This window comes from Neocloeon triangulifer, unplaced genomic scaffold (genome assembly GCF_031216515.1).
Source record: "Neocloeon triangulifer isolate White Clay Creek 2 clone unplaced genomic scaffold, ASM3121651v1 ptg000015l, whole genome shotgun sequence".
Classification (NCBI taxonomy): domain Eukaryota; kingdom Metazoa; phylum Arthropoda; class Insecta; order Ephemeroptera; family Baetidae; genus Neocloeon; species Neocloeon triangulifer.
The window spans coordinates 4,224,971-4,247,260 of record NW_026775557.1 but is presented as its reverse complement, the minus strand read 5'-3'; the positions used below and the strand labels follow the sequence as shown (position 1 = coordinate 4,247,260).

General features: G+C 36.3%; 2 protein-coding genes across 5 annotated transcripts in view; one reads left to right on the top strand and one right to left on the bottom strand.

Annotated features, from left to right (window-relative positions):
- LOC132202855 (E3 ubiquitin-protein ligase RNF13) overlaps nucleotides 1-21,995 on the top strand; it is a 46,668-nt gene extending 24,673 nt beyond the window's left edge. The window contains exons 1-9 of one of the 4 annotated variants that reach the window (XM_059630120.1): nucleotides 16,181-16,408; nucleotides 18,182-18,386; nucleotides 18,943-19,135; nucleotides 19,195-19,297; nucleotides 19,573-19,681; nucleotides 19,738-19,912; nucleotides 19,991-20,187; nucleotides 20,244-20,394; nucleotides 20,531-21,995. In XM_059630120.1, the coding sequence (XP_059486103.1) occupies nucleotides 18,183-18,386; nucleotides 18,943-19,135; nucleotides 19,195-19,297; nucleotides 19,573-19,681; nucleotides 19,738-19,912; nucleotides 19,991-20,187; nucleotides 20,244-20,394; nucleotides 20,531-20,733 (1,335 nt within the window). In that variant the 5' untranslated portion in view covers nucleotides 16,181-16,408; nucleotide 18,182 and the 3' untranslated portion in view covers nucleotides 20,734-21,995. Of the gene's footprint in view, nucleotides 1-16,180; nucleotides 16,409-18,175; nucleotides 18,387-18,942; nucleotides 19,136-19,194; nucleotides 19,298-19,572; nucleotides 19,682-19,737; nucleotides 19,913-19,990; nucleotides 20,188-20,243; nucleotides 20,395-20,530 lie in introns of those variants that run through there. The other 3 variants (XM_059630123.1, XM_059630119.1, XM_059630121.1) reach the window with 3 other exon arrangements.
- LOC132202854 (uncharacterized) lies at nucleotides 964-13,421 on the bottom strand. The gene is made up of 9 exons (XM_059630118.1): nucleotides 13,293-13,421; nucleotides 8,355-8,918; nucleotides 7,642-7,959; nucleotides 6,567-6,989; nucleotides 5,300-5,414; nucleotides 4,372-4,487; nucleotides 3,559-3,922; nucleotides 2,397-2,630; nucleotides 964-1,783 (listed from the first exon to the last, which is right to left on the bottom strand). The coding sequence occupies exons 1-9, from the start codon at nucleotides 13,371-13,373 to the stop codon at nucleotides 1,695-1,697; spliced, it is 2,304 nt and encodes a 767-aa protein (XP_059486101.1). The 5' UTR covers nucleotides 13,374-13,421; the 3' UTR covers nucleotides 964-1,694.
- Nucleotides 21,996-22,290: the final 295 nt, after the last annotated feature.

The following is a 22,290-nucleotide window of genomic DNA, read 5'->3' as shown; positions in this document are numbered from 1 at the left end:
AATAAAATGGAACACACATTGAAAAATTCACCATTTCCCAGCCTCGTGCGACTCCCCCTCCCACTGATGAACCTGAATATATGTCAGAAAAATTATATGTTATATGGTCGCCCTGAGTGGGTTTCAGGGTCCACCTGACCACTTTTGAATATGCAAATTTTTGGAAGTATAAAAACCTTTATCAAACTGATAAAACGTAGGGATGATTCTTTGAGGGTGGGCAAGAAAAGTAAAAAAAAAAAAAAAAACTATCCAAAGGTTGCTCTTTCGAGGCAGCTTTTCTAGGCAAAGGAGGCGACTGACAGGGTTTTAACCCGTTTTTTGTTCCACTGACACTGCTGATTTTACTTTCCAAGTTTCATTTAATTATCTACTTTACGTGTGTTCGAAGAAGGCAATTTTTCAAAATCAATATTTATTTCCTGAAAATTTTGCTGTTTGGACTCCTATTATTTGTCGCTTATGCACGGGCGGTATATTTGTTCAAATCACTTCAAATTCAATTTCTTATCTAAAATTTGATTCAAACGCTCAAAATCCGGTATCAGATCTGCGCTCAGGGTCTTCTTTTTGTTTATAAATTAAACATTTTTGTTACCCCGAGCTCAAGTTCAGCCCCCTACTATATATTTGGTCTGTGGCATACGGACTTTTACAATAAAAAAAAATAGCATAACTACTTTATAGCAGATGCTAATTTAATTTTAATGAAAAGTATTGCCCGTGAAATATGATCTTTACTTGGAATCTGTGCTGAGGTTGAATTTTTATCACCTAAATGATGGACAATTGCTAGAAGAGGAAACGTAGCTATGCGTAATATACTGCAATTATATAAGTAATGCAGCATCCCCGGTTGAATATAAAAATTTGCAAGTGGATGGTTGCGCTTAATTATAACATGTATTTATTATAAAGCTATTAAGCAGTCGTACTTTGATGAAATAAAACACATAAATTTAAAAAAAAAATGTACATTTGGTAATAATTTATTACTACTATCATACAAATCTTGATCTGCTTTGCCAAAGGTTAGACAGGAGATTGTGAACAAAAAATAAACTAATTCGCAAGAAGAAATAAAGGCGGAGAACATTTATGTGTGCAGCTTAAAATTGGTCTTTTGGGAAAAAAGAGCCCCTAAGCTAGTGGAAAAATCGGTTAGGAGATTAAAATGTTGACACTTATACGTCCCAGAAAATAGCCAGTGCTTTGGTTTTGAAAGTGCATCTCCATTTAAAATTCAACTTGGTTAAGTGAAAATTAAGGAGAAAAATAACAGAAAAAGCATATTAAGCAGAAATCATTTTTTAGAATTTTAAAATTATACAAAATCTCCCGTCTTTTTTTCAAACAATACATCTCTGTTTTGAAAACTTCACTGAGCAATAAATTCTTTCCACAGTAAATCTACTGGTTACAAATCGAGCACTATTTACAAAAGTCATCTCGTCAAGAGCTGAAAGTCGAGCCAATCGTTAAAATTAAATTTGATATTCGTAAAAACGTTCATTTTTTATTTCTCCGTAGAAAGCACGCAGATTAATCGCTAATTACCCGAGAGTCTGCGCGGCGCGAAAGAGGCGAGTTTAAAATCAAAAGAGATGGCAAATCATGGTGAAAGCAGCGACATCGCTTCGAAGAAAGATTTTTATTTACAACAGCGGAGTGGTGGCGACTGGGGTCGCGACCTCTCAGAGCAATCTGTCGAGTGCGTGGATGACCCCGTTGGTGGCCGGAATGTCGGGAGTCACTACTCTCGCCGAGTTCACTTTGAACACGCCTGCGAAAAGAATAAAGAGATAAATTTCTTGTTGGTTTTCAACGTCAGATTGGTGAAAGTGATGCGTTTATGGGCCAAGATCAACCAAGATGCAGATGAGAGCTGCTCTTCGTTTTAAAAAAAATACATAATAATAATAAGGGCTACACGCTACAAAAACTCAAGAGTCACGGGCAAGGTCGGTGCATTATTCGGCCAAGTGCACTCAGTGAGGAAGTGGAGCGCGAAATTATGAATGAGGTTTTTAAGGAAAACATTACAATGAAAATGTTTATTTAGTGCCTCTCTTTGACTCTATTTAAAAAAAAGAAAACGTGAATTAAAATAAAAAATATTGCGTTCAAAGGATTTAAACTACGAGTACAGTTTATGTTAAAACAAATTAATTTTTTAATTTAAATCAACCTTTCCCATGATGGGAATTGTTTCATAAAAAAGACATCCTGCTCTTTTTCCGCTTTTTTCAACAAAATAATAAAATATAATATCATAGAATAGCTGAATTTAAATTGAAACCTCTTTTGAATAGACCATCGTCAAACATTAAATTCTTCAAGAAAATTAAAATTAAATAAATGTAATCATAATTTGGATTTTCGATAAATTTTCGAACCATTATCATTGAAGAGTCTGAGGGGCTGGTTTGAAGAGAGGGTGGAGGTGGCCTGGTAGTAGGTGACACCTTCGGAGAAAAGTGTGCCAGGGGCGATGTGCCTCTCGAGCAGCACTTTGAGGGCGGCTTTGCGTTCGGGAGACTGTCCAGCTTCAATGAGCTGCGCGATCTCTGGAGATGCATTCGCCAGAGCGTCGTCGGTGGGTGCGAAGAATGAGTACGTCCGGCCATCATCTGCAATCCACGTTCATTTTTATAAAAGATATTTTATAAATTAAATTTAAACTGGATAATTTTATTTTATTATATTTTTCTTCTTCTTGGAAAATAAGAGAAGTATGGACTGAAAAAAAACTGGAATGATAGGTTTTATTAGGCCAAATTTTTCGAGAGAAATTATTTAATTCCAGGATGCATCTTTGTCTATCATTCATTTTGACATTTAAAATTTCCCATCGCGAGCATTATTCAGCAATAAGAGGAGGAGAAAGATGTGCGTGCGATTTCTAATCGCACATTCCCAGCATCGTCCATTATCAGTCACTTGGTGAATGAGACGCTAATTTGGCTGATTTTTTTATTCTCAAAGTTTCCCACAGTGGCAATATGGATGGACAGGAGACTTTCTTTTCTCATCTCTTTATATTGCACTCTTAAATTATTTATTATTATTTTTCCTGCCACTACATAATAATTAGCATAATGAATCATATTATAAAAAACAGATCCAGTTTTTCCCACCAAAGGCAAAATAGGTGCTTTTGTAATAAGCGAGTCAATCATTACGCGCATTAAAAAGGTTTGAGCAATTTATCACAGTAGCCAGAAGCAATTGGCCCACAAACTAGTAACTTAATTGGTTCAATTAAATTAAAATAAAATTGTTTAAATAATTGTGTAATTTTGAATTATTTTTTGTACGTTTGTTCATTTTCTTGGTGATCTTATTTTAGTTAATGGAGAATAAACAAAAATAAATTTTTATTTAATAAAATTGATTGAACTAAAATTTTTTTAAATACTCTCAAATTAAACTGTGATAAATATATATTCAATTATCATTCTCTTTTGTGTAAACAATACAATAGTAACCCCTTTTCTTTTTTTGTCTTTGAATGGATTTTAAAAACAACAATGAGATTGTTAAAAAAAAATTATTTACCTGCGCTGTCCGGTACAGGTGCGGTTAGCAAGTTGTCCAGGCCCGAGTCCTTGACGATTTGCACCAGTTTGGTGAATCTCCTGCCAGGGTCAGCCTCAAGCGAGGTCATGATGTCACCGACCGGCAGCGGGAAGAGCACTTTGTTGACCGAGTGGGCAATGGAGCCGCCGGGAAGAGGAATGTCGGCGGTGCGATCGAAAATGGCACCACCGTTGACGGTGATCACCCTCTTGGGGTTGAACGACTGGTCGGTGTTCGAGTAGACGTTGACGCGGAGCTGCGTGCCCGCCAAACTGACCCCGGTCATCTCATCCTGCAGGTCGTTCTCCTTGAAGTAGCCTGGGATGACGTGGTGGAGAAGCAGCTGCAGAGCAAATTTGTTCAATATTTTATTTTTCACGCACGAGTATTTCTTCATAGATTAATTATTTTTGTAAGTTATGCGTACCACTTACTGCAATTTATATTTATATTTGAACATTATCAATCATATTATTATTTTTCGCAAAAAAAAAAAAAAAAAATATGGATTGTCAGTTACTTTTAAATTGCTAATAAACAAATTACAAACGCTTTGTATGGACGGTAAAAAAGTTAGAATATCTAAAAAGAAAAAAATTGTACAAGAATATAAAGCTGTTTTTATTATTTAACTTTCAAAAAATTTAAAAAAATAGAACAATATATAATTTTAAGATAATTGTATATTATTAAAAAAATAAGGTTATACTTTTGGTATTGACAAATTATAAAATTTTTGAAATATTGTGCTTTAATTTTTAGTTATATTAATTTATTAAACAAAAAACTTACCCCACTTAGCAGACGGGGGCTAGCTTTGAACTTAGCCTGAGCCCTCTCAGCTCCTCCCAGTTCCAAAAGAAGGGCCCTGAAGGCCAGATCAGTTGGCACAAACATTGTGAATGGATCTATAAAATGAAATTTTCATCTTCAAATCATGCAATAATAACAAAATTTTAATTACTAAAATTATTATTTAGATTTTTTTAGCATGCGGAAGTAGGGAAATGTAAAAAGTCTTCCGTTCACATTCCCAACCTGATTATGTCAGTCGGAAGATACGGATCGGCCCATTGTCTTTCTTTCCGCACCTCGTCAGCCTTAACCAGCAAATAAACAACACGCTCTTTTGACGATACTTTCGATTTTGAAGAGAGCTAGAAACGCGATATCGTTCTCAGAACTCTCAGTCGCAAGAGGTGCCGATGTGAATTTTTCTCCTTTGTCGCATGCAGGAGATTGCGATCTGCGCAAATTTATAAAGGAGCTTCTAAGCAGATCCTCCGACACGAGAGTTGCGAGTGAGCGACGGCGTTTGCTGCTGATTCATCATTGTTCAGCCGTTCTTTGTCCCACATTACAATACAAAACAAATTTATAACACATTACACGAATTTCTAGTGGACTGTGTATTACATTTTGCAATAAAGATCGTGCGGATCTTTTTTTTTTAATAAAATGTTTGTTAATTGAAATGTAAAATTTCTCCCGTATTCTTCTTCATGTTTCATGCTGCTTTTAATTTTTGAAAAATAATTTAATTGTATTTTTTTTTACTTCTTTTCAAAAATTTATAGTTTGTTATATAAAATGCATAGTTAATTTTGGATTTAAATTATAAAAAGCATTTAATTAAATTCAAATTTGTGATGCTATAAAAAAAAATTAGAAATAAAATCGTTGACTATTTAGAAAAATATGGAATTTTTAATTTACTTACTAGAGTCGTTGAGTGCGCGGTCGAGTCCAACTTGTTCAAGGAACTGGGCCATAGAGCGGAGACCTTGGGCCCTGAGTGCATCTCCGAGAGACGACGGCGGCGACTTCTTAATTAGCTGCAGACAAAGATCATTCACACTTGAGCATAAATTGTAATCTTTATGTGACGAAATTACGCATACATTAAAACAGAGCTTTTGTTTGCGCTGGTTAATGCGAGAAAGATGAAATTATTCATCTGCGGGCTAATTACGTAGTGCCCACGTCGTCAAAAGCAAAGAAAGGCAGCGCCGTCTGAAATAGTAGGTGAAGGCCTCTTTCAGGCACAAAAGCAGCTCAATTTGAGCGCAATACCGACCCTCTATGCAAACGAGTCATTGAATACGCAAATCAGACAAACGGAGAAATTAAATCTGCGTGCGAACGGACAATGCGGCAAAATTGTTAACTGCCGCGCTTTTCACTTTGGTCATGACCTTTAACTTTCAAAATTCGAGAAGCTGCTGGGCGAGAGTGGTTTGAAAATTTCTCTTCGATCGAAATGGGACGCGACGAATGAAAGGAAACGCAGAAAGAAAAGATATACTGACTCGTGGGCGATCACACATTGTCGTAAATTTTCAAAGGCCGTCTGCCGACGATTGGAAGAAAGTGAATTTCATCGCTTCGGAACATATATTGAGTGATCCAATCGCAAGAGACGCCCCTGATAAAAAAGGCTATATGTTTATATTTATGAGCATTTTATTACTTTCTCCAAATTAATCGATTGTTTGTAGAGTGATAAATAAAAATTTATTGGAGATAAATTTGACGTGTTCACCTATAAAATAACCAAATTGGAAATTGATTTTATCTCTTTAATGGAAATCTGAGTAATTCTCTGGGCCACTTGTAAAAACTCTCACACGTGAAAAAATATCCAGGCTGCTTTCCAAACGGCTCAAATTTCAGCACTTCTCATTTATGCAAACATCATTTGGCACACAACACTTCTTAATGGCGCAAACGTGATTTAAATTGCAATTACTAATTTCGGCAACGCAAACAACAATTAAAAGCTATTTAGTTTATAATTATATTTTCCTCTGGTCGGAAATAAAACAAACCAGAACTTTCTCAGGAAGATTAAACTAAAGAGTGAAGATTATGTAGAATGGAGCAATTATTCACAACACGTACGAAAAACAAGACAAAAGAGGAACAGAAGAAGTCACGATTCCCAAGACGAAAAGTGGAAATATATAATTTGTGCGAAAAGTACGTACCGCGTTAGGCGACGGCACGCTGTGCGACACGGGGCTACTTTGAGAGGCGACAAAGTGGCCGCGATGCTCGGCCGGTGGTTGGGACGTGGTGGAGGTCGAGGGTGCATAGGTCACCGGGAAAGGGGTAACTGCCCTGTGGCGGGGTTGATGGGTGGTCGGCACGGTTCTTTGCCGGGGCTGGGGTTTGAGGGTGGTCGTGGCGATTCTGGGCGAGCTGGTCGGTCCACCGGTGGGCAACTTTAGTTTGCCATCCTGCAGTTTCTTCAGGATGTTCTGCACTTCCTCGTTGTCCTCATGACCATTTTTGGCCGCCTTGGCAGCTTCGGCCGCAATGTCAGAGCCTTCGGGGATGCCGGCGCCCTTGCGGACGCCTTGGACTTTGAAGGAACCGTCGTCCTGCTCCTCCAAAATGACGAAAGTCACCTGGTTTTATCAAGCAAGAGTTAAAATTATGAAAAATGTTAATTATAATATTAAATTTAAGGACATAATGCTAATAAGTAAATTAAAATGAAATTTTATCTCAGAAGAGCCATCAAGATTTTGAAAATATAAGTGTAATCAGATCATTTAGCAAGCTTTTCTTTAAATCAAGATTTGTTTTTTGTTATTTATCTCGATTTATCTATAAATTTAAGAATTTGCGGTGTACATTTTCTTTTCCACACCTCATCAGCACATCATGACGTTTGCAACATCAATTATAATAATTAAACGTAGTGTATTCTATTATTATTTTTTTTTGTTTTAATAATTTCATGAAATTATTATGAACATTCAAATATCAATAATGATGTAAATTGTAGCGATAATGAAAGTTTTTGATTAATTTTGCTTCCATAATTGTATGACAAATACAATTTCGCATAGTCAATTTGTAGTTTTTATTTTTGGCAGATCTTTACTTAAAACTATCCTAATTTTGTCAAATTAAAAAAAATTTAATTACCAAGATATTTTAATTAAAATTTTAAAATTATAAATATAAATTAAAATTTTTTTAATAAAATTGAAAAAAAGTATATTATTGTACTGAATAAATATCTATGTTAGTGAAACTTAAAATTTAATTAACCTTTTTTGGTAAATCAGATGGCAGGCCCTTGACAGTCTCCAAATCTCCGTCGTGCTTCTGCCTGATGACCTCGTACTTGATGCCGTCGGGAACGACACCCTGGGTCACGGCATCCAACAACCCACCCTTGGTTTCGATAGTTTTCACAACAGGGGGTGGGCTTGTGGTGGTGGGAGCGGCAGCTTTAGGGGGTGCTGTGAGCACCTGCACCCTCTGACCATTGGGCAGGGTGATGGTGTTCGGGGCGTTGGGGTTTGAGGCGATCTGCTGGCCCAACTGCTGCAGCAACTTTTGACTCAATTGCTTCTGGGAGACATCCTTGAACACAATCAGGACGTGTTGCGCGTGTTAAAAGATGATGGGGGCCAGGGCCAATAGGGGTTAGTCAAAATTTTCAGTAGATTCGTAAGTATAAATATAGTTTTTAAGACGAAGAGGACAAGTAGTGTAAAAAAGTAAAAAAAAAAAAATCATGCACAAGGTGAGATATACAATTCTTTATAAAAAATAAAAGTGATTAAAAAGAAGTGATTGCCGATTGCATTGTACTAAATTTTCCCACCATTTTTTACAACAATTGAAATGATATATTTATAATATTAACTATTGTTCCTTAAAAGAATAAAATTCTGTGCCTTTTTGCGTGCTGTTGGATCTTGAAGTGCTTCAAATTCTAATTATGTGCAAGATAAATTAAATTTGTCTCCACTTACCGGAGTGCTGGGTGACGGGGCGAAGGTCGTGGTCACCGGTGCCTGGGTTGAAGGAGGAGGGGTAGGGCTGAAGAAGTTCTGCTGAGGCTGGTTGAAGCTGTTCTGCTGGGGCTGGTTGAAGTTGTTCTGCTGTTGAGGGGGTCTGTTGAACTGCGGTTGGAAAGATGGTTGCGTCGGCTGCTGCTGTCTGAAATTCTGTTGCTGGTTGAAGTTGTTTTGCTGGGGGTTGAAACTGCTCTGCTGGGGGTTGAAATTGTTTGGCTGTCGGTTGAAGTTCTTCTGGTTAAAGTCCTGTTCTGGAGGCTGGAACGTCTGCTGCGGGGGTTGGAACGAATCTCTTGGGGGCTGGAAGGTGTTTTGAGGCGCCTGAGTGCCTTGGAAAGTGTTTTGCCTCTGGAAGGGCGGCTGAATGTTGTGATTTGGCGCGTGATTGGGCGGAACGGACGGTTGGAACGAGTTGAGCAGTTGTTCCGACGGTCTAAAGAAGTTCGTCACTTGCTGCGAGCTCTCTTGTACCTGTTGAGGAAGCGAACGGTGCTCTGGAGCGAAGCGGAAATCAGCGTTCTGAAACGAAAGTTTGAAAACAAAATTACAAATTGAATTTTATAAAAGCGCGAATTAATTTAAATTGCGGCCTTGTCCCTAGCATTCAGATCTTTTCTGTTTTGATTTCTCAAGTTCCGGGGCGGAATCTTTTGTGCCTAATTTATATGCATAAAAACTTGCGACACAAATAATAAATTTAGACGCTGCTAGAAAAATCGCAGTTTTTTAACAATGCCTCGGCAGAAGGCAGCAATTTTCTTGGAGCGAGACGTTATTTTTGTGCGCGCCGGATTTTTACTTTCACCTTATTATAGCGCATGTGTTATGTATTAAAAGGGCATTCGCAATGACACACTTCTTTTGGTGCGAACTATGGAAATGAGTGCAAATGAATGTGTTTGCAGAGGAGCGAATTTTAGAAGGCTTAGTTAGTTAGAGCACCAATGCTCGTTTTGGTTTGTGAGAAGTTAATTACAAATGTAGATTGTGGGAGATTAGACTAGAGCTGGCGGATTAGCTAAAGCGATTCGCTTCATGACGCTTTTATGCAACGCTCGCGCATAATCTAGATAGCACATTAAGAGCTTCCATAAAATGCTGGTCCCTGCATGTAACTTAAAAAGTTAAAAATGAAGCAAATTTGATCAATCAATGAAAAAATTTCTAATTTACTTGCAATCAATCAATTGCTAGTTAAGTAGTCTTTATCAACGTAAAACGAGCATAAAAATTTCAATCAAACTTTATAATAATAATTCATTAAATAAGAAAGATGAAACATTGTTAATTAAATATAATTTATGATTTTCTCCTCTAATTTTTTTCCTTTTCATTAATATTTTTTTTTATATTATTATGACTATGTAGTTTTTTTTGCACATATTTCTATTTTCTCTATAAAAATTAATTTGACACTTATTTTCCGAACGCTAGGATCATTAAGTTTCTACTGGCTTCTGCGGTAAATCGTCTTAAATACTAGTTTCTTCTTGACTTCACCATTCTTAAAAAGTTCAAAATGAGAGATTAATTTATTTTTAATGTGAAACTAAGAACTCTCCAAATTTCACGCCAAATTAGATATGTTTACCCAATAAATTAACCTCCGTGGATTTTATGACAGGCAGAGAGCAGTAGAAAGTTCACGAATTGATGATGCGCCCGGCTCAAGAAATATTTGAACTTTTCTCCTTTCATTTATTTCATTCATTTCTCACGCGCTTTTCTTATCGCACATATTCCCGCGTATATCATACCGGTTTGCAGAAAATTATGCGTGCTTTCTTCTGATATACTCGTTTGGTATTGAAAACACGACGAGCCTTTGACATTGGGTGCCGGCGAGAGAAGGTCTTTAATCGAAACACGTACGCGTGCATCATTCATCTCACCGCGACCCGGAGAGATTTCACCTCAAGAGCACTGCACAGTCGGAGGCAGGTCGCAGACGCGGAGAAGAATCCTCCCGCACACCTCAACTTTCTCTGCATGCGCTCGATGTGAGCTACTCCTCTCTCCGCAGAGGATGCGCCTTTACCAGTTTAAAATAAATAATAGTAATTAACCTGCGTTCGGCCGGAGGCGAGACGTTATTTTTTTATAGTGACAACCTAGAGTCGGTCTTCTCTTGGTGAAATATCCTTTCATTTATCACTTTCCTCGGGAAATCGAAAGTTTTTTCACGAACGACGCCGCTAATTATTTGCAAATCAGGTGAAAACTTCCTCCGACCTGTCTAATTGTACTAACGGTGACTTGTTCTCACTCTAAATTTATGCGCTAGAGCCGTAAGTCACAGACATTATGCAAATTTATTTTAACAAGTCAACACGCCGTGGGGAGCATTGTTGAGAAGCAATGGGCCCTCTCACTTTTGACTTTGCTGAATTTTGAGAAACATGGGAAGAGTTATAATTTTTCCAAGAAAGTCTACACACTGAGCTCAAGCGTCGATGGCAGCAGGAAAAATAATTTTGTTTTAAAACTCCATCAAAATGTTATTTGTTGATAGTTATTATTGAAAAGGCCAATAAAAAAGTATACAAATTAAAACGATAAAAAACATGATAAAAGTAGAACTTTGATTATTGATCCAAGCAAAAATGTATTAGCTAATTGTTTTAAATTTTTTTTACAGAGATTGGAAAGCTGGCTAAAACAAAAATTAAAAGAAAGCATAAGGTTAAATGTAATATTATTATAAAATATAAATTCTTAATTAATACATATTAAATGTAATAATTTGTTTTAATAAATTGGATAAATTGATTGATTGTGTATCAAAGCAATCAAATGCTGAGCACAAAATTTCTCGTATAATTAAATAATTGTTTCAGGTACTCCTCCCACAACTTTCTGCCGGTTTGATGAGTTTGATGAAAGACTGCTCACTTTTTCAAGTAAAAAAGTGCCCTTTATATTACCAAGCAACTTTCGCTCTGTTGAACTCATACAAAAAATTTCAGAAGCGCATCATTCTCAAAAAAGCCTCTGACTCGTCTGTGTGATGCAACCAATTTTCGCGGTTCGATTTGGGTCATTTGCTGCGAAAAGTGAAATGTCACGAGTGAGCAGCGCACATACGGAGCAGTTCACTTAAAAGCATTGTTAAAATTCCGCATTCGTCCCTCGATTGCTTAACCCGAGCAAATGAAAGATGCAAGAGGTCCTTTCTTTTATGTGCATTTTCTGGTGCAAAAATTCAGCCAGTGAAGCAACGCACGCGGCTTGAATTCAGATGAGTTGATCATTTGACGTGGGTGCCAATATTAAAAGCGTGTCACCGACTTTAATTGTTGCGATAGAAAAAAGTTTCTACCTGGGTGCGGATTATATTTTCTGTCTAGTCTGCGCATAGACTGTAAATAAAAGGAGGTTGGAGAGAAAAGATCTTGTGCAAAATATGAGACTCGAGTCATTGTCATCGCCGCTCTAGTTGCAAAAAGCCGCAAGAAGAAGTGTAAAACTATATTCTAATTGTAAGCGCCTCTGTGTGAACTATGAATGAAATATTTGCGAAACAGCGGTAATTATACATTAGTAAAGAGCATTATGGGGAAATTAATCCATAACCGTAGAACGAGAAGCTTAAGATGTGTGACTTATGTTTGCTCCAGTTTTTATTTTCGCCGAACTCAAATCAGTTTGCTAAACTATTGAATACGAGTAAATCAGACACCGCCCTGCTCAAGTTAGTTTGTAATCAATTAATCACCTGGCCATCATCATGGCAGTCAGCAGCCGGTTGGTCAAAGACAAAAGTGCTATGATTCAGGCGATCATATTGATCTCCTCTCTTATTGGCCAGACAATGATTTTCCAGACGCACAAGATGTTTACACGAAATGTAAGAATTTTTTTTGCTATAATATCATAGTCAAGAGAATCCAAATTCAATTTTGCAGCTGGGCCAAAAGATGAAAGTTATAATGCTGATTACTCCCTTTGTATTTATGAGTTTGGCCGATGTCATTGAACTGCACGGTGAGTTTGCTGTGAAACAAATTTATACTTGTAAACTGTAACAAATTATTCTTCCAATAGCCACTGGCACAAACTCAGCCAGCTCACTCAGTGACATCACTTTGTTGTTCATCCTATTTCCAATAAGCATGCTAGTTTTTCTGTTCAGCCAGCATTAGACTCTTCTAATTAGTTTGAGTTATGAATTTAAAGTAAACGTTATGAATATTTAATTGTTATTTATTTATTTTTTTTATATGAAATGAAAGTGCAATTTAAAATGGTTGATATACTAGTAATTTAAGTAATTATGTCTTCAAGTTTTTGAAAGAAAATTTTAATTAATGCAAAAGCAAGTTTATTTGTGAGGTGAATAAAGAAATCCTCTAAACCAATAATTCGCAACACACGATTTCCTAAACTCAAAAGGTCCGACCTGACGAGTCCTGCAGGAATTTTTGCTTTAATATCTGTATTTTTTTAACACTGTATTATAGGTTAAAGTAGCAGATAGCTTATAATGCAGGTGAAAATCTTCTGCAAATTATGTTCCATTGTATCTTGACTTTTTTCCAGAGTTTTTATGAACAAAATATTGCGAGTTATTGTACCTATCAACGTTTCCCACCAATTTTTTTTTATGCAGAATGGTTCCCATTTAAAGATTTTTGGAATTTAAATTTACTCTGGCACAAAAGTTGTCCCTGAGCAAAAGAACATTTTTATTTAAGTAATATTTAATAAAATGATAGAAGTAAAAAAGCAACAGTAGTTGAATTTTGATCTAAATTTTGTTTTCAAAATTCACTGAGCAATTTTTTCCAGAATAAAAAGCACAAAGTATACTGTGAAGTCTGAAAAAAAATATTTTTAACAAAGAAGTAGAGACTAATGCTGTAAAAAATGACTATTTAAATTTTATCTTCCTACCTGGTATTGCTGAGCAAAATTTTGGCCGCAGACCGAAACAGCCAGGAAGGCGAATGCCAGGAGCAGCGAAGGCTTCTTCATGCCGGCTGCTGTGGTGAACTTTGGTGCACAATGAGCGGCACTGGGTCACCGTCGCTTTCTTTATACGCCTCCCACCTCCCGGCAGCCTTTCTATTAATCCACCTCTTTGCGAGAAGTCGCTTGTGTACCTGAATAACGATAGGAGCTGCAGTTCAAGAAACACACCTGCCTTTGAAGGCGAAAAGGTTCACTCTCGTCTGCAGATAGATGGACGTTCCGAGATGGGAAAAGACGCGCCGGTTGAATTTTGATGTGACCAATTTGCATGCCTATCGTTTTGAAGGAGGGCAAAAGAGTACAGAAAGTGCGAGATTCTTAGTTTTTGGCCTTCTGTTAAAGGACGTGGTGTACCTTCCTCTTAAATAATGTATCTCAGCCGGTCATTTTATTTGATTTATTGTAATTTTAGAGAATTTTGCTGTTTTATCACAGAAGAATATTTTTCCACCTTCACGACATTGAAATGATGAATGGAAATAAATTAAGTAATTCCTCAGTGAGAAATTAAAATTATAGTAAGATTAAATCATAAGCCGTCATAAACTATAATGAAAATGAGGGAAAAATTATTTTTCTTTCTTTGCAACAAGGTTTCAACTTTTCAAGAAAAAAAAATTCATGTAATTTAACCATTTTCCTTCTAAAAAAATTTTTACTTTGGGGCGCTTTGAGGAATGGACTAATTAAATTATTGAATCTAACTTATAAAAGTTGATAATAATAAATGAATTAATTGCAGCAAATTTTCGTCATGAAAACTCTAGTTTATAGTAAAAAGACTAATTTATAATTGAAGGTTTCATTACTGGACAGACATAGTTTTGGGTAACGTCTCAACAATGATACACCATTGTGACTCTGAATAACCCAGACGCGTTTCAGGCAGCAGTTAAAAGTTGAAACAGTAAGTTTCCATTAAATTTAAATTAAAAATTACTCATGAACTAAACCACTTATTTTTCTAACACTTTTTCCATCATTTTTCTTTGCTTTATTATTACAGTTCTTGTTCAATTTTTATACAAAATATCCTATTATGGATTGAATAATCAATTATTGGAAAGGAACATTGAATTGTTGCACAAAAACGAGAATCAGAAAAATAATTTCTATTATTTTCCATTCAAAAAAAAAAAAAAAAAAAAAATTGATTTTTCCTCTGCTCATGGAAAATTTTCCACCCTGTTCCTTCCCAACGCTTATCGCGTTGCCGAAACCAGAAACCCATTGAATCTGACGCTTCTCGCATTATTTTTGACGAATTTGATGCTACATACACGGAACATGAGCCACCGCGCCAAACCGCTCTAAACAAGTTAGTTAATTCAAATAATATGCAAAATAAATCTAATAGAGATTCATTTTTCTTTTTTACAAAATAAAAAAAAGTAGATTTAAAAAATGAAGCGGTGTACACACGTTCACTGATTTTATTGGCAGTGAAAACGTCCTTTGCGTGTTTTCCACTGATTCTCATGCATTTTCTCTTTCAACTCTACGAATTAATGCACCTGCAGGAATTGACGCCTCCGCACCTGTGTATGCTGTATTATTGCTGCTTTTCGTCTTTTATTCTCTTTAAAATAACAACACAGTGAACTAGATCGCACAAAGTAGCTTTTGTTTTCGAGCATATGCAGGGAAATGAGGAGAACGATCCGTGTGCGTGGGAACTCGATTCGATCAATGGAAGTCTTGAATTTTTAATTCCAGATTCTATTTTTTTTCTATACTTTCCCCAACTTCCGGAAGATGCTCCAGACACGTTCGCATGCTCTTCTGGCGAGTGCCCTGCAAAGAGTTACGCAACAAATTGCGACTTAATTGCTCTCGACGAGACCTCTAGGCGAGAAGAGATGCAGGAACACCTTTAGAAAGAACATAATTAAGTTTTAGTCGCGACAAGCTAATGTGAAAAACAATGGGGACTTGTCACGCTTATTAATGAGTCCCTCGCATCTTTCACTACAGACGATTAGCATTGTTTGCATTTTTTCCTCGTCTCGTTTCCTGTGTAATTGTTAATTATTTTATGCACCTAACAATTTATATGCGCCTGTTATATTAATTATGCATTATGCGGTTTAAAGTTATTACAGTAAATACAGCGAGTGAGAATTTAGAAATTTAATATTGGTGCAATTTTATCTTTTTTTTTCTTCATAATTTGTATAAAATTGAAATTGTCATATAATTTAAATAGCCAGCGAAGAGAGTGCGGTAGAGATACTACAGATCGAGCAGGGTCAAGGAACGGTGAGATGAGATAAAAGTATCTATGCATCACGCATCACAGCACTGTCTAGAAGGTTGCATAATTATACTTAGCAAGAAGTACTGCCTAAATTACGATTCGATTAACAAAAATCCATATTAGTATTACTGTTGTATATTTGTAAAAAAAAATTACATCAATTTATTTTTGAAAACAATTCATTCGAAAGAAAGATGAATTTTTGGACTAAACGACACTACCAGTAGTATTAAATTAAATTAAAGTTAATTAACAACTTTTGAAATTAAGTCAATTTTTTAATAAAGTAGAGCTCAAATAATTATTTCAGTAATTAATCAATATTAATTAAAGTTAAACTAAATTGAAAAGCGGCAAATTTTTTCCCCTTTACAGCAATAATTGATTTACAAAAACCATTGAGGAACTGCCATTTTCCAATTAAATCATAACCATTCGTCTCTCGATCGTTAATTTATTAATTTTAAGTTATATTGGGAATGTTGGCTGCGGAAAAACTCTCAGGTTGGCAATGGCATTGCAGAGGGACCTCGGAGGTGCTGCTACCAAGCGGCGCCCTCCCGCAAACTAATCCAATTAATAGTGGGTGAGAGTTTGTGTGTTTATTATTCGTCTGCAGTCATGATTTACTCGAATTTTCGCCCCTGTCGATGATTTTGCCGAATCAGTCGTGAGTCAAGAGTGTGTTTGTGTCTCCCCGAGAGTGCCGAACGATGACCTGGTCCTGCTGAGAACCGAAAGAGCCGCAAATCTGCAGCCATGATCTTCGATTGATCAACGGGTACGATTCGAGAACCACCTTTATTTCGAAAAATTTCACTCTTTTGCTCCAATTTCCACCGATTTAACATCCATATCCACATTTCTTCATTTACATTGATTAAATATACGAAATATTTTAAATGATTCCGATCGATTCGGGCCGATTTCGGTCGCGAATTTGCTCGAATTGCGTCGCTCTGGAAGAGGCAACGGCCCTGGGGCGATCATTTTGCATCTCTCCATGTTTTTATTTTGCGTCGCCCCGCAGCTCGACGGGCACCTGACAACGGGCACGTCGGGTTCAATCGCGTGCCCTAATTAATAATGAACCGAAATATTCGTCAACCGTGTCGTCTGCCGAGCTAATTGGCTCCATTTTGTGGCCAGCGGTTGAATGAGTGACGGTCACATGCTCGCTCTCGCTATTTATTTTTCCTCCACTTCTTCTTCTTTATTTGCCGTGATAAATGATAAATTCACTCCGTACAAGGGCGAGAATGAAATGACCACTCGAGGCAATCAAGGCCGCTGATTTGTTTCAATAATTATAATTAACGTGTCGTTCGTGACAAAATTGTTTGTATTTTGTATTCAGTCGCAAAATTAATTTCTTCCTCTTTTTTTTCATTTATTCGTCATCTTCTGATTGTGCAGTAATGAATCATAAAGCTGACAATGTCAATGAAATGGCATGGGTGTTATTGTGATATTAGAGGAATTTTCATACCATGCTTGAATTTCCTTCTTTCCCTCTCTCAATTAATTTATTGCGTTTTTTTACCTTGTTTTTGGGGGGAAAACCCTAATTCGAAATTAAAAAACAAAACCACTTATTATTTTTATCACTAATGTTTGCTATTTAAGTAAATTTACTCAATTGCGATCGTGACCCTCATGAAAATAATTAAAACTGCATGGAATAAAATGTGAAATCGTTTTTTCTGAAATAAATAAAATTAATAATGGTAAAAAAAAGCTCAAAATGTGGTTGATTTTTTATCAATTTTTTCGGCAATATAAAGTTTTTAATTGCTTTTCTTCATTCATTTTAGAATGAAAAAATATATATTTTTTTCATTTTTATCATAATTAATTAATTAAAAGATAAATATTTGCCAATTCATATAAATTACTTAAAAAGTGTGAAATTTTGACTTTTAATTGATCAACAAAAGTCTTAAAAAATTATTTTCTGAACTAATTTTTTCTTGATTCATGGATTGTTCTTGTTGAAATTGTTTTTTTTTTATATATAAATTTCATTTTATTTTTCTTTTGATTTTTAACTCACAGAAAATGTTATTTATTGTAATTTTTGATCAACTAAAAAAACCAGAATTTTAGTTTTGTTATGTTTCATGAATCAATTGAAATTTTAGCACTCTCGTTGCCAAGTATTTTTTTTTTATAATACAAACCCGTGTCCTTGTCACAAGATATGCACTTTTTATCCTCGGCTCACCACCAAATGCAAGTTTGATGCACTCGAATCTGGTTTTCCTTCACACAAGAGCAACTCGAGCCGCATCCAGCGAGTGACACGTTCCCGCAGTTGTTTTGCCAGAGATGTAAATTAATTTATACACATCTCGCGGCTCAGCGAAAACGTGTCTCGCCCGACAACAATTTGCATTTTGACATTCCGCACTGCACTATCTTATCAAACCGGTCTCCTATTTTCTTCTTCTATTTTTTTTCTTACATAATAATTATTATTATATAAATAATTCTCACTTCTTGGAATTGCTCAAACACGTCATTAATTGTAATTTTGAATTGTTGGCAGCTGCAGAATGTACCCGCAGAGTCCTCTGCCGCGCCACATCACGGCCCTCTACATGGTGGCCATCGTGAGTCTGGTCATTCTTTGCCACGCCGCCCTTGCGGGGGCCGACGTGCTCGTCTTCAGCCGCGAGACCCACCGGCCCATCGAGGACCTCGAGTTTCGCGACCTGCCTGCCAGATTCGGCGAGAGGCTTCCTTTCGAGGGGCTCAAGGTTAGTTTTTTTGCACTGATAACTTTTGGTTTTGACCTCGTTGAGGTTGAGGCCGATTTAATTGAAGGCAAATGAGTACAAAACCATTATTAATAAATAAAAAAACAAAAAATTTTTTTTCATTGTAATATTATTATTTTATTGATATTATTTTTTAATCAATAAAATTTTATGCGAATCACTTTCAAATTTTATTCAAGTTTTCTAACCACTATATTTGTATTGAAATTGAGATCTTTCCAAATAAACGTGATTTAATTTTGTGGTAGAATTTCACGATTGATTCGTGGTGATTAGAATTTAAAATTGTCTTTTCCGCGATGGAGTTTGTGAGTTATTAAATAATTTTATTGTTTAAAAGCATAATATTGTTTTTTTTTTTAAACAATAAACAACTCACAAAACCCAATAAAGGCGATATTTAATTCAAATCATTGTGATTTAATTTTTAGATCATGATAATAAAACAATTACAAATTTTCCTGATTCATTTATAATTATTATTATTATTATGAAAATCGCCAAATTCTGAAGTTTATCATTCCATTCATTGCAGGGTTTATTGGTTTACTCAAATCCACCGAGCGGATGTCCGAACCTGGAGCAGCCGCCGAATGTAACAAACTACACTGGCCAATGGATTGCCCTGATCAGAAGGTACGACTGCAATTTCGAGGACAAAATTCGGAACGCCCAAAGGGCTGGTTATGATGCGGTCATTGTCCACAATGTCAACTCGAGCGATCTGGGTGAGCCTGAACGTTTTCTTATCTGCAGAGTCTGGTTTTGACCGGGATGTTGCTTTCAGAAATCATGTCGGCCAACTACTCGGCTGATATTTACATCCCATCTGTTTTTGTGGGCGAAGAGGCTGGCTGGCTGCTGCGAGATAGTTATCAGTATCAGAGCGGGTATGCTTTTGAATTTGTGGCTTATCACTGAGATATAATTTTCTATTGAACCAATGAGGTCACGTTTTGTTTATTTTAAACTCTGTGCGTGACACAATGAGCGTAGACCTTATTCTTTTAATACTTTATTTGCTCCTCTCACAAAAAGTGAAAATTACTCAGCATTTTAACTGATAATTTTTAATTGACCTGCTAACCCAATTCAATTTTACAATTTTGGATTATGAAAAGAAGGATTTTTTTTCAGATAATTTTCAATAAAATTAATGTTGCAGATTTTATATTCTCATTAATGACGATCTCCCATTCAACATCAACACGCATTTGCTGCTACCTTTTGCGATAGTCGTAGGGATATGCTTTTTAGTAACACTAGTTTTCATGGTAAGGGTTTGAAATTGTACAAAAGGAATTGTGCAGTAAATTTTGATTTCAATCAGATCGTCAAGTGTGTAAAAGACTACAGAAGAGAGCGCCGCCATAGATTGCCAACATCGTCGCTCCGTCAGATTCCAACATCCAAGTTTGTTAAAGGAGATCCTTACGAGACTTGTGCCATTTGCTTGGAGGACTACATTGAGGGAGACAAGCTGAGAATACTGCCGTGCTCTCATGGTGAGTTGAGGAATTTATAAAATTATCACAAAAGAAATATTTGTAAAAAAAAAAAAATCACAAAAATATTTATTTCAGCGTATCACAGTAAATGCATCGATCCCTGGCTGACCAAGTCACGCCGAGTTTGCCCTGTCTGCAAACGGAAGGTTTTTGCCCGCGATGAGAGAATTATGTCCGACACTGACAGTGACACCGATGACGAAACTGCACCTCTTGTTCGTTCCTCCAACAATCCAGGAACAACCGGTGGAGGCACATTTTCCCGTCAAAGAGTAAATAAATTAAAATGAGTAATTTAGACCACGTTTAAATTATTAATAAATTTCAGGACAATCCGTTCCGTCGAGCCATGAGACGCAGAGACAGACGTAGCAACACTTCTTCCGAGGACAGCACTTCGGTTTCCTCTGCAGAAGGCAGCACCACAGGCAATATTGCAGTTGTAAATGCTGAGCAAATTGGCCAGAGCAGCAACAGAGGTGAATTTTATTTTAAAAGAAAAGTGTCACATAGGGATTAATATAAAACAAAGTTTATTCAAGTATTATAACGTTTTTATAATTTGAATATATCACTTTTTTAAACCCTAAACTGACAATTATGAAATATCTACAGATGAACTTACCACCATGAATTCGTCAACAGAACACTCAATTAACGGAGAGCCCAGCACGGAGCAAATAGTGGTGGTGACGGCAGAAAACCCCATGCCTAGCACTTCAGCAAGAGGACCAGTCGAGATCGGCCACGAAGTCAACCCTGAAGTGGCAGTCCAGCAAGAGGAGCAACCAAGCAGGAGAGGCGACGTCATCGTCTAATTCAGGTCTCCTTTTCCATTCACAAAGAAATGAGAGAGCCCCTTGATCAGAAACCATTATATAATAATTTTTCTCATTAATTTTGACTAAACCTCTCTCACACTGGTGGTGAGAGGCAAAATTGATCAGTTTTTAACTCAAGTAGTCACAGAGAACACACTCAAGTTGAATTATCGTAAAGTAGTTGACTGTGTGGGGAGCACCGGACAGTGCTGGACTAGTCTGATTCGAACGTGCTGCGCGTCGTAAATTAGCAAACAGCAACCACTAACCAACTCCCTTTCTTGAATTTCTTTCTGTTCGCGTCCTTTAGTTGCCAAATGTAAAGTACAACAACCTTTTTTTTTATCTGATCTTGTTTAGAGGAATGAAAAAATTGTGTCATTCGGATATTTTTGTTTTACTCCACGTGATTACTAACTAATTGATTAGCTGACTGAGATTTGTATGTGTGTGTCCAAGGCCTTTGAATAAGGTAGTAAATGATCGTGGGACTCGATGTGAGTATTCTTGTTTTATGCAACCCTGTTTTTGGCCTAAGATTTAGAAATATATTCTCATTTCGAGTCTCAAGGATAAATGTTGATGGTGCAGGTTGCTTCTGATTGTGATTTTATTTAAAAAAAATGAAGGGATTTTAGCTCTTTAATCTTTCAGTCCGTTTGATGTATCACCGATTATTTTAATCTTATTTTTAAGGCATCATTATTGTTGCATCTCAGTGCATGTTAAAATCGCATTCTTTTGGTTTTAATTGGCTCAAGGGACCACCACTCCATTTTCATTCTTGTCCCAACTCTTCTCTCTTCAAATCTAATGGGTTCTCATTCATCCTTATGGAGCCTCTGCCCATTGAAGCTCATGTTCCAGCAAATGATAACTATTTAGCAAATTTCTTTTCCGTCGAAATTCATTGATTTCTGTATTGTGATAATCACAGTGTTAAGCAAATTTATTGTTGAAGATCAAATTGAATTGGTGAATCATCGTTTTTGCTATTTAATGCTAAAATAAATTTAATGTGTAATCAATTAATTTAAACAAGGCCTTGCTGCTGTAATGAAAATGTGCAGTGAGTTGAATGATCACCAATTTTTATTATTAATCTTACATACGCACCTGCCTATTGCTGAAAAAGAGTTATAAAAGAATAATTAAACCAACAGTTAGTACCACAGAGCTATTTTAAATGAAATGTCGAATTATCTTTGTACCGTCATTGATGAGGAGAAATAAACTTTTGAATGTTGTAAATAGCTGAATCACCACTTCTTTGATTTAAAGTTTCCTGCGGAACTTCAGTATTTAGAAAAACGCATGCTTATGAAAATTTAATCTTTTTCTCTGGCGTTAAAAAAAAACGCGCCAGGAGGAAGTAGAGTAGTAGAACACTCTGTTTACTTTGCTGAGTGAATTATGAGTTTTTAGAACTTTGCATCTTCTTTTTGCTCTTGCGATGAAAACATGAGCATGTTCCGCTCACACAGCCTTGTAGTTTATATCAATTTAATTATTTTTACAATTAGTGTAGTTTCTTTGCACACAACCAGTAAACTT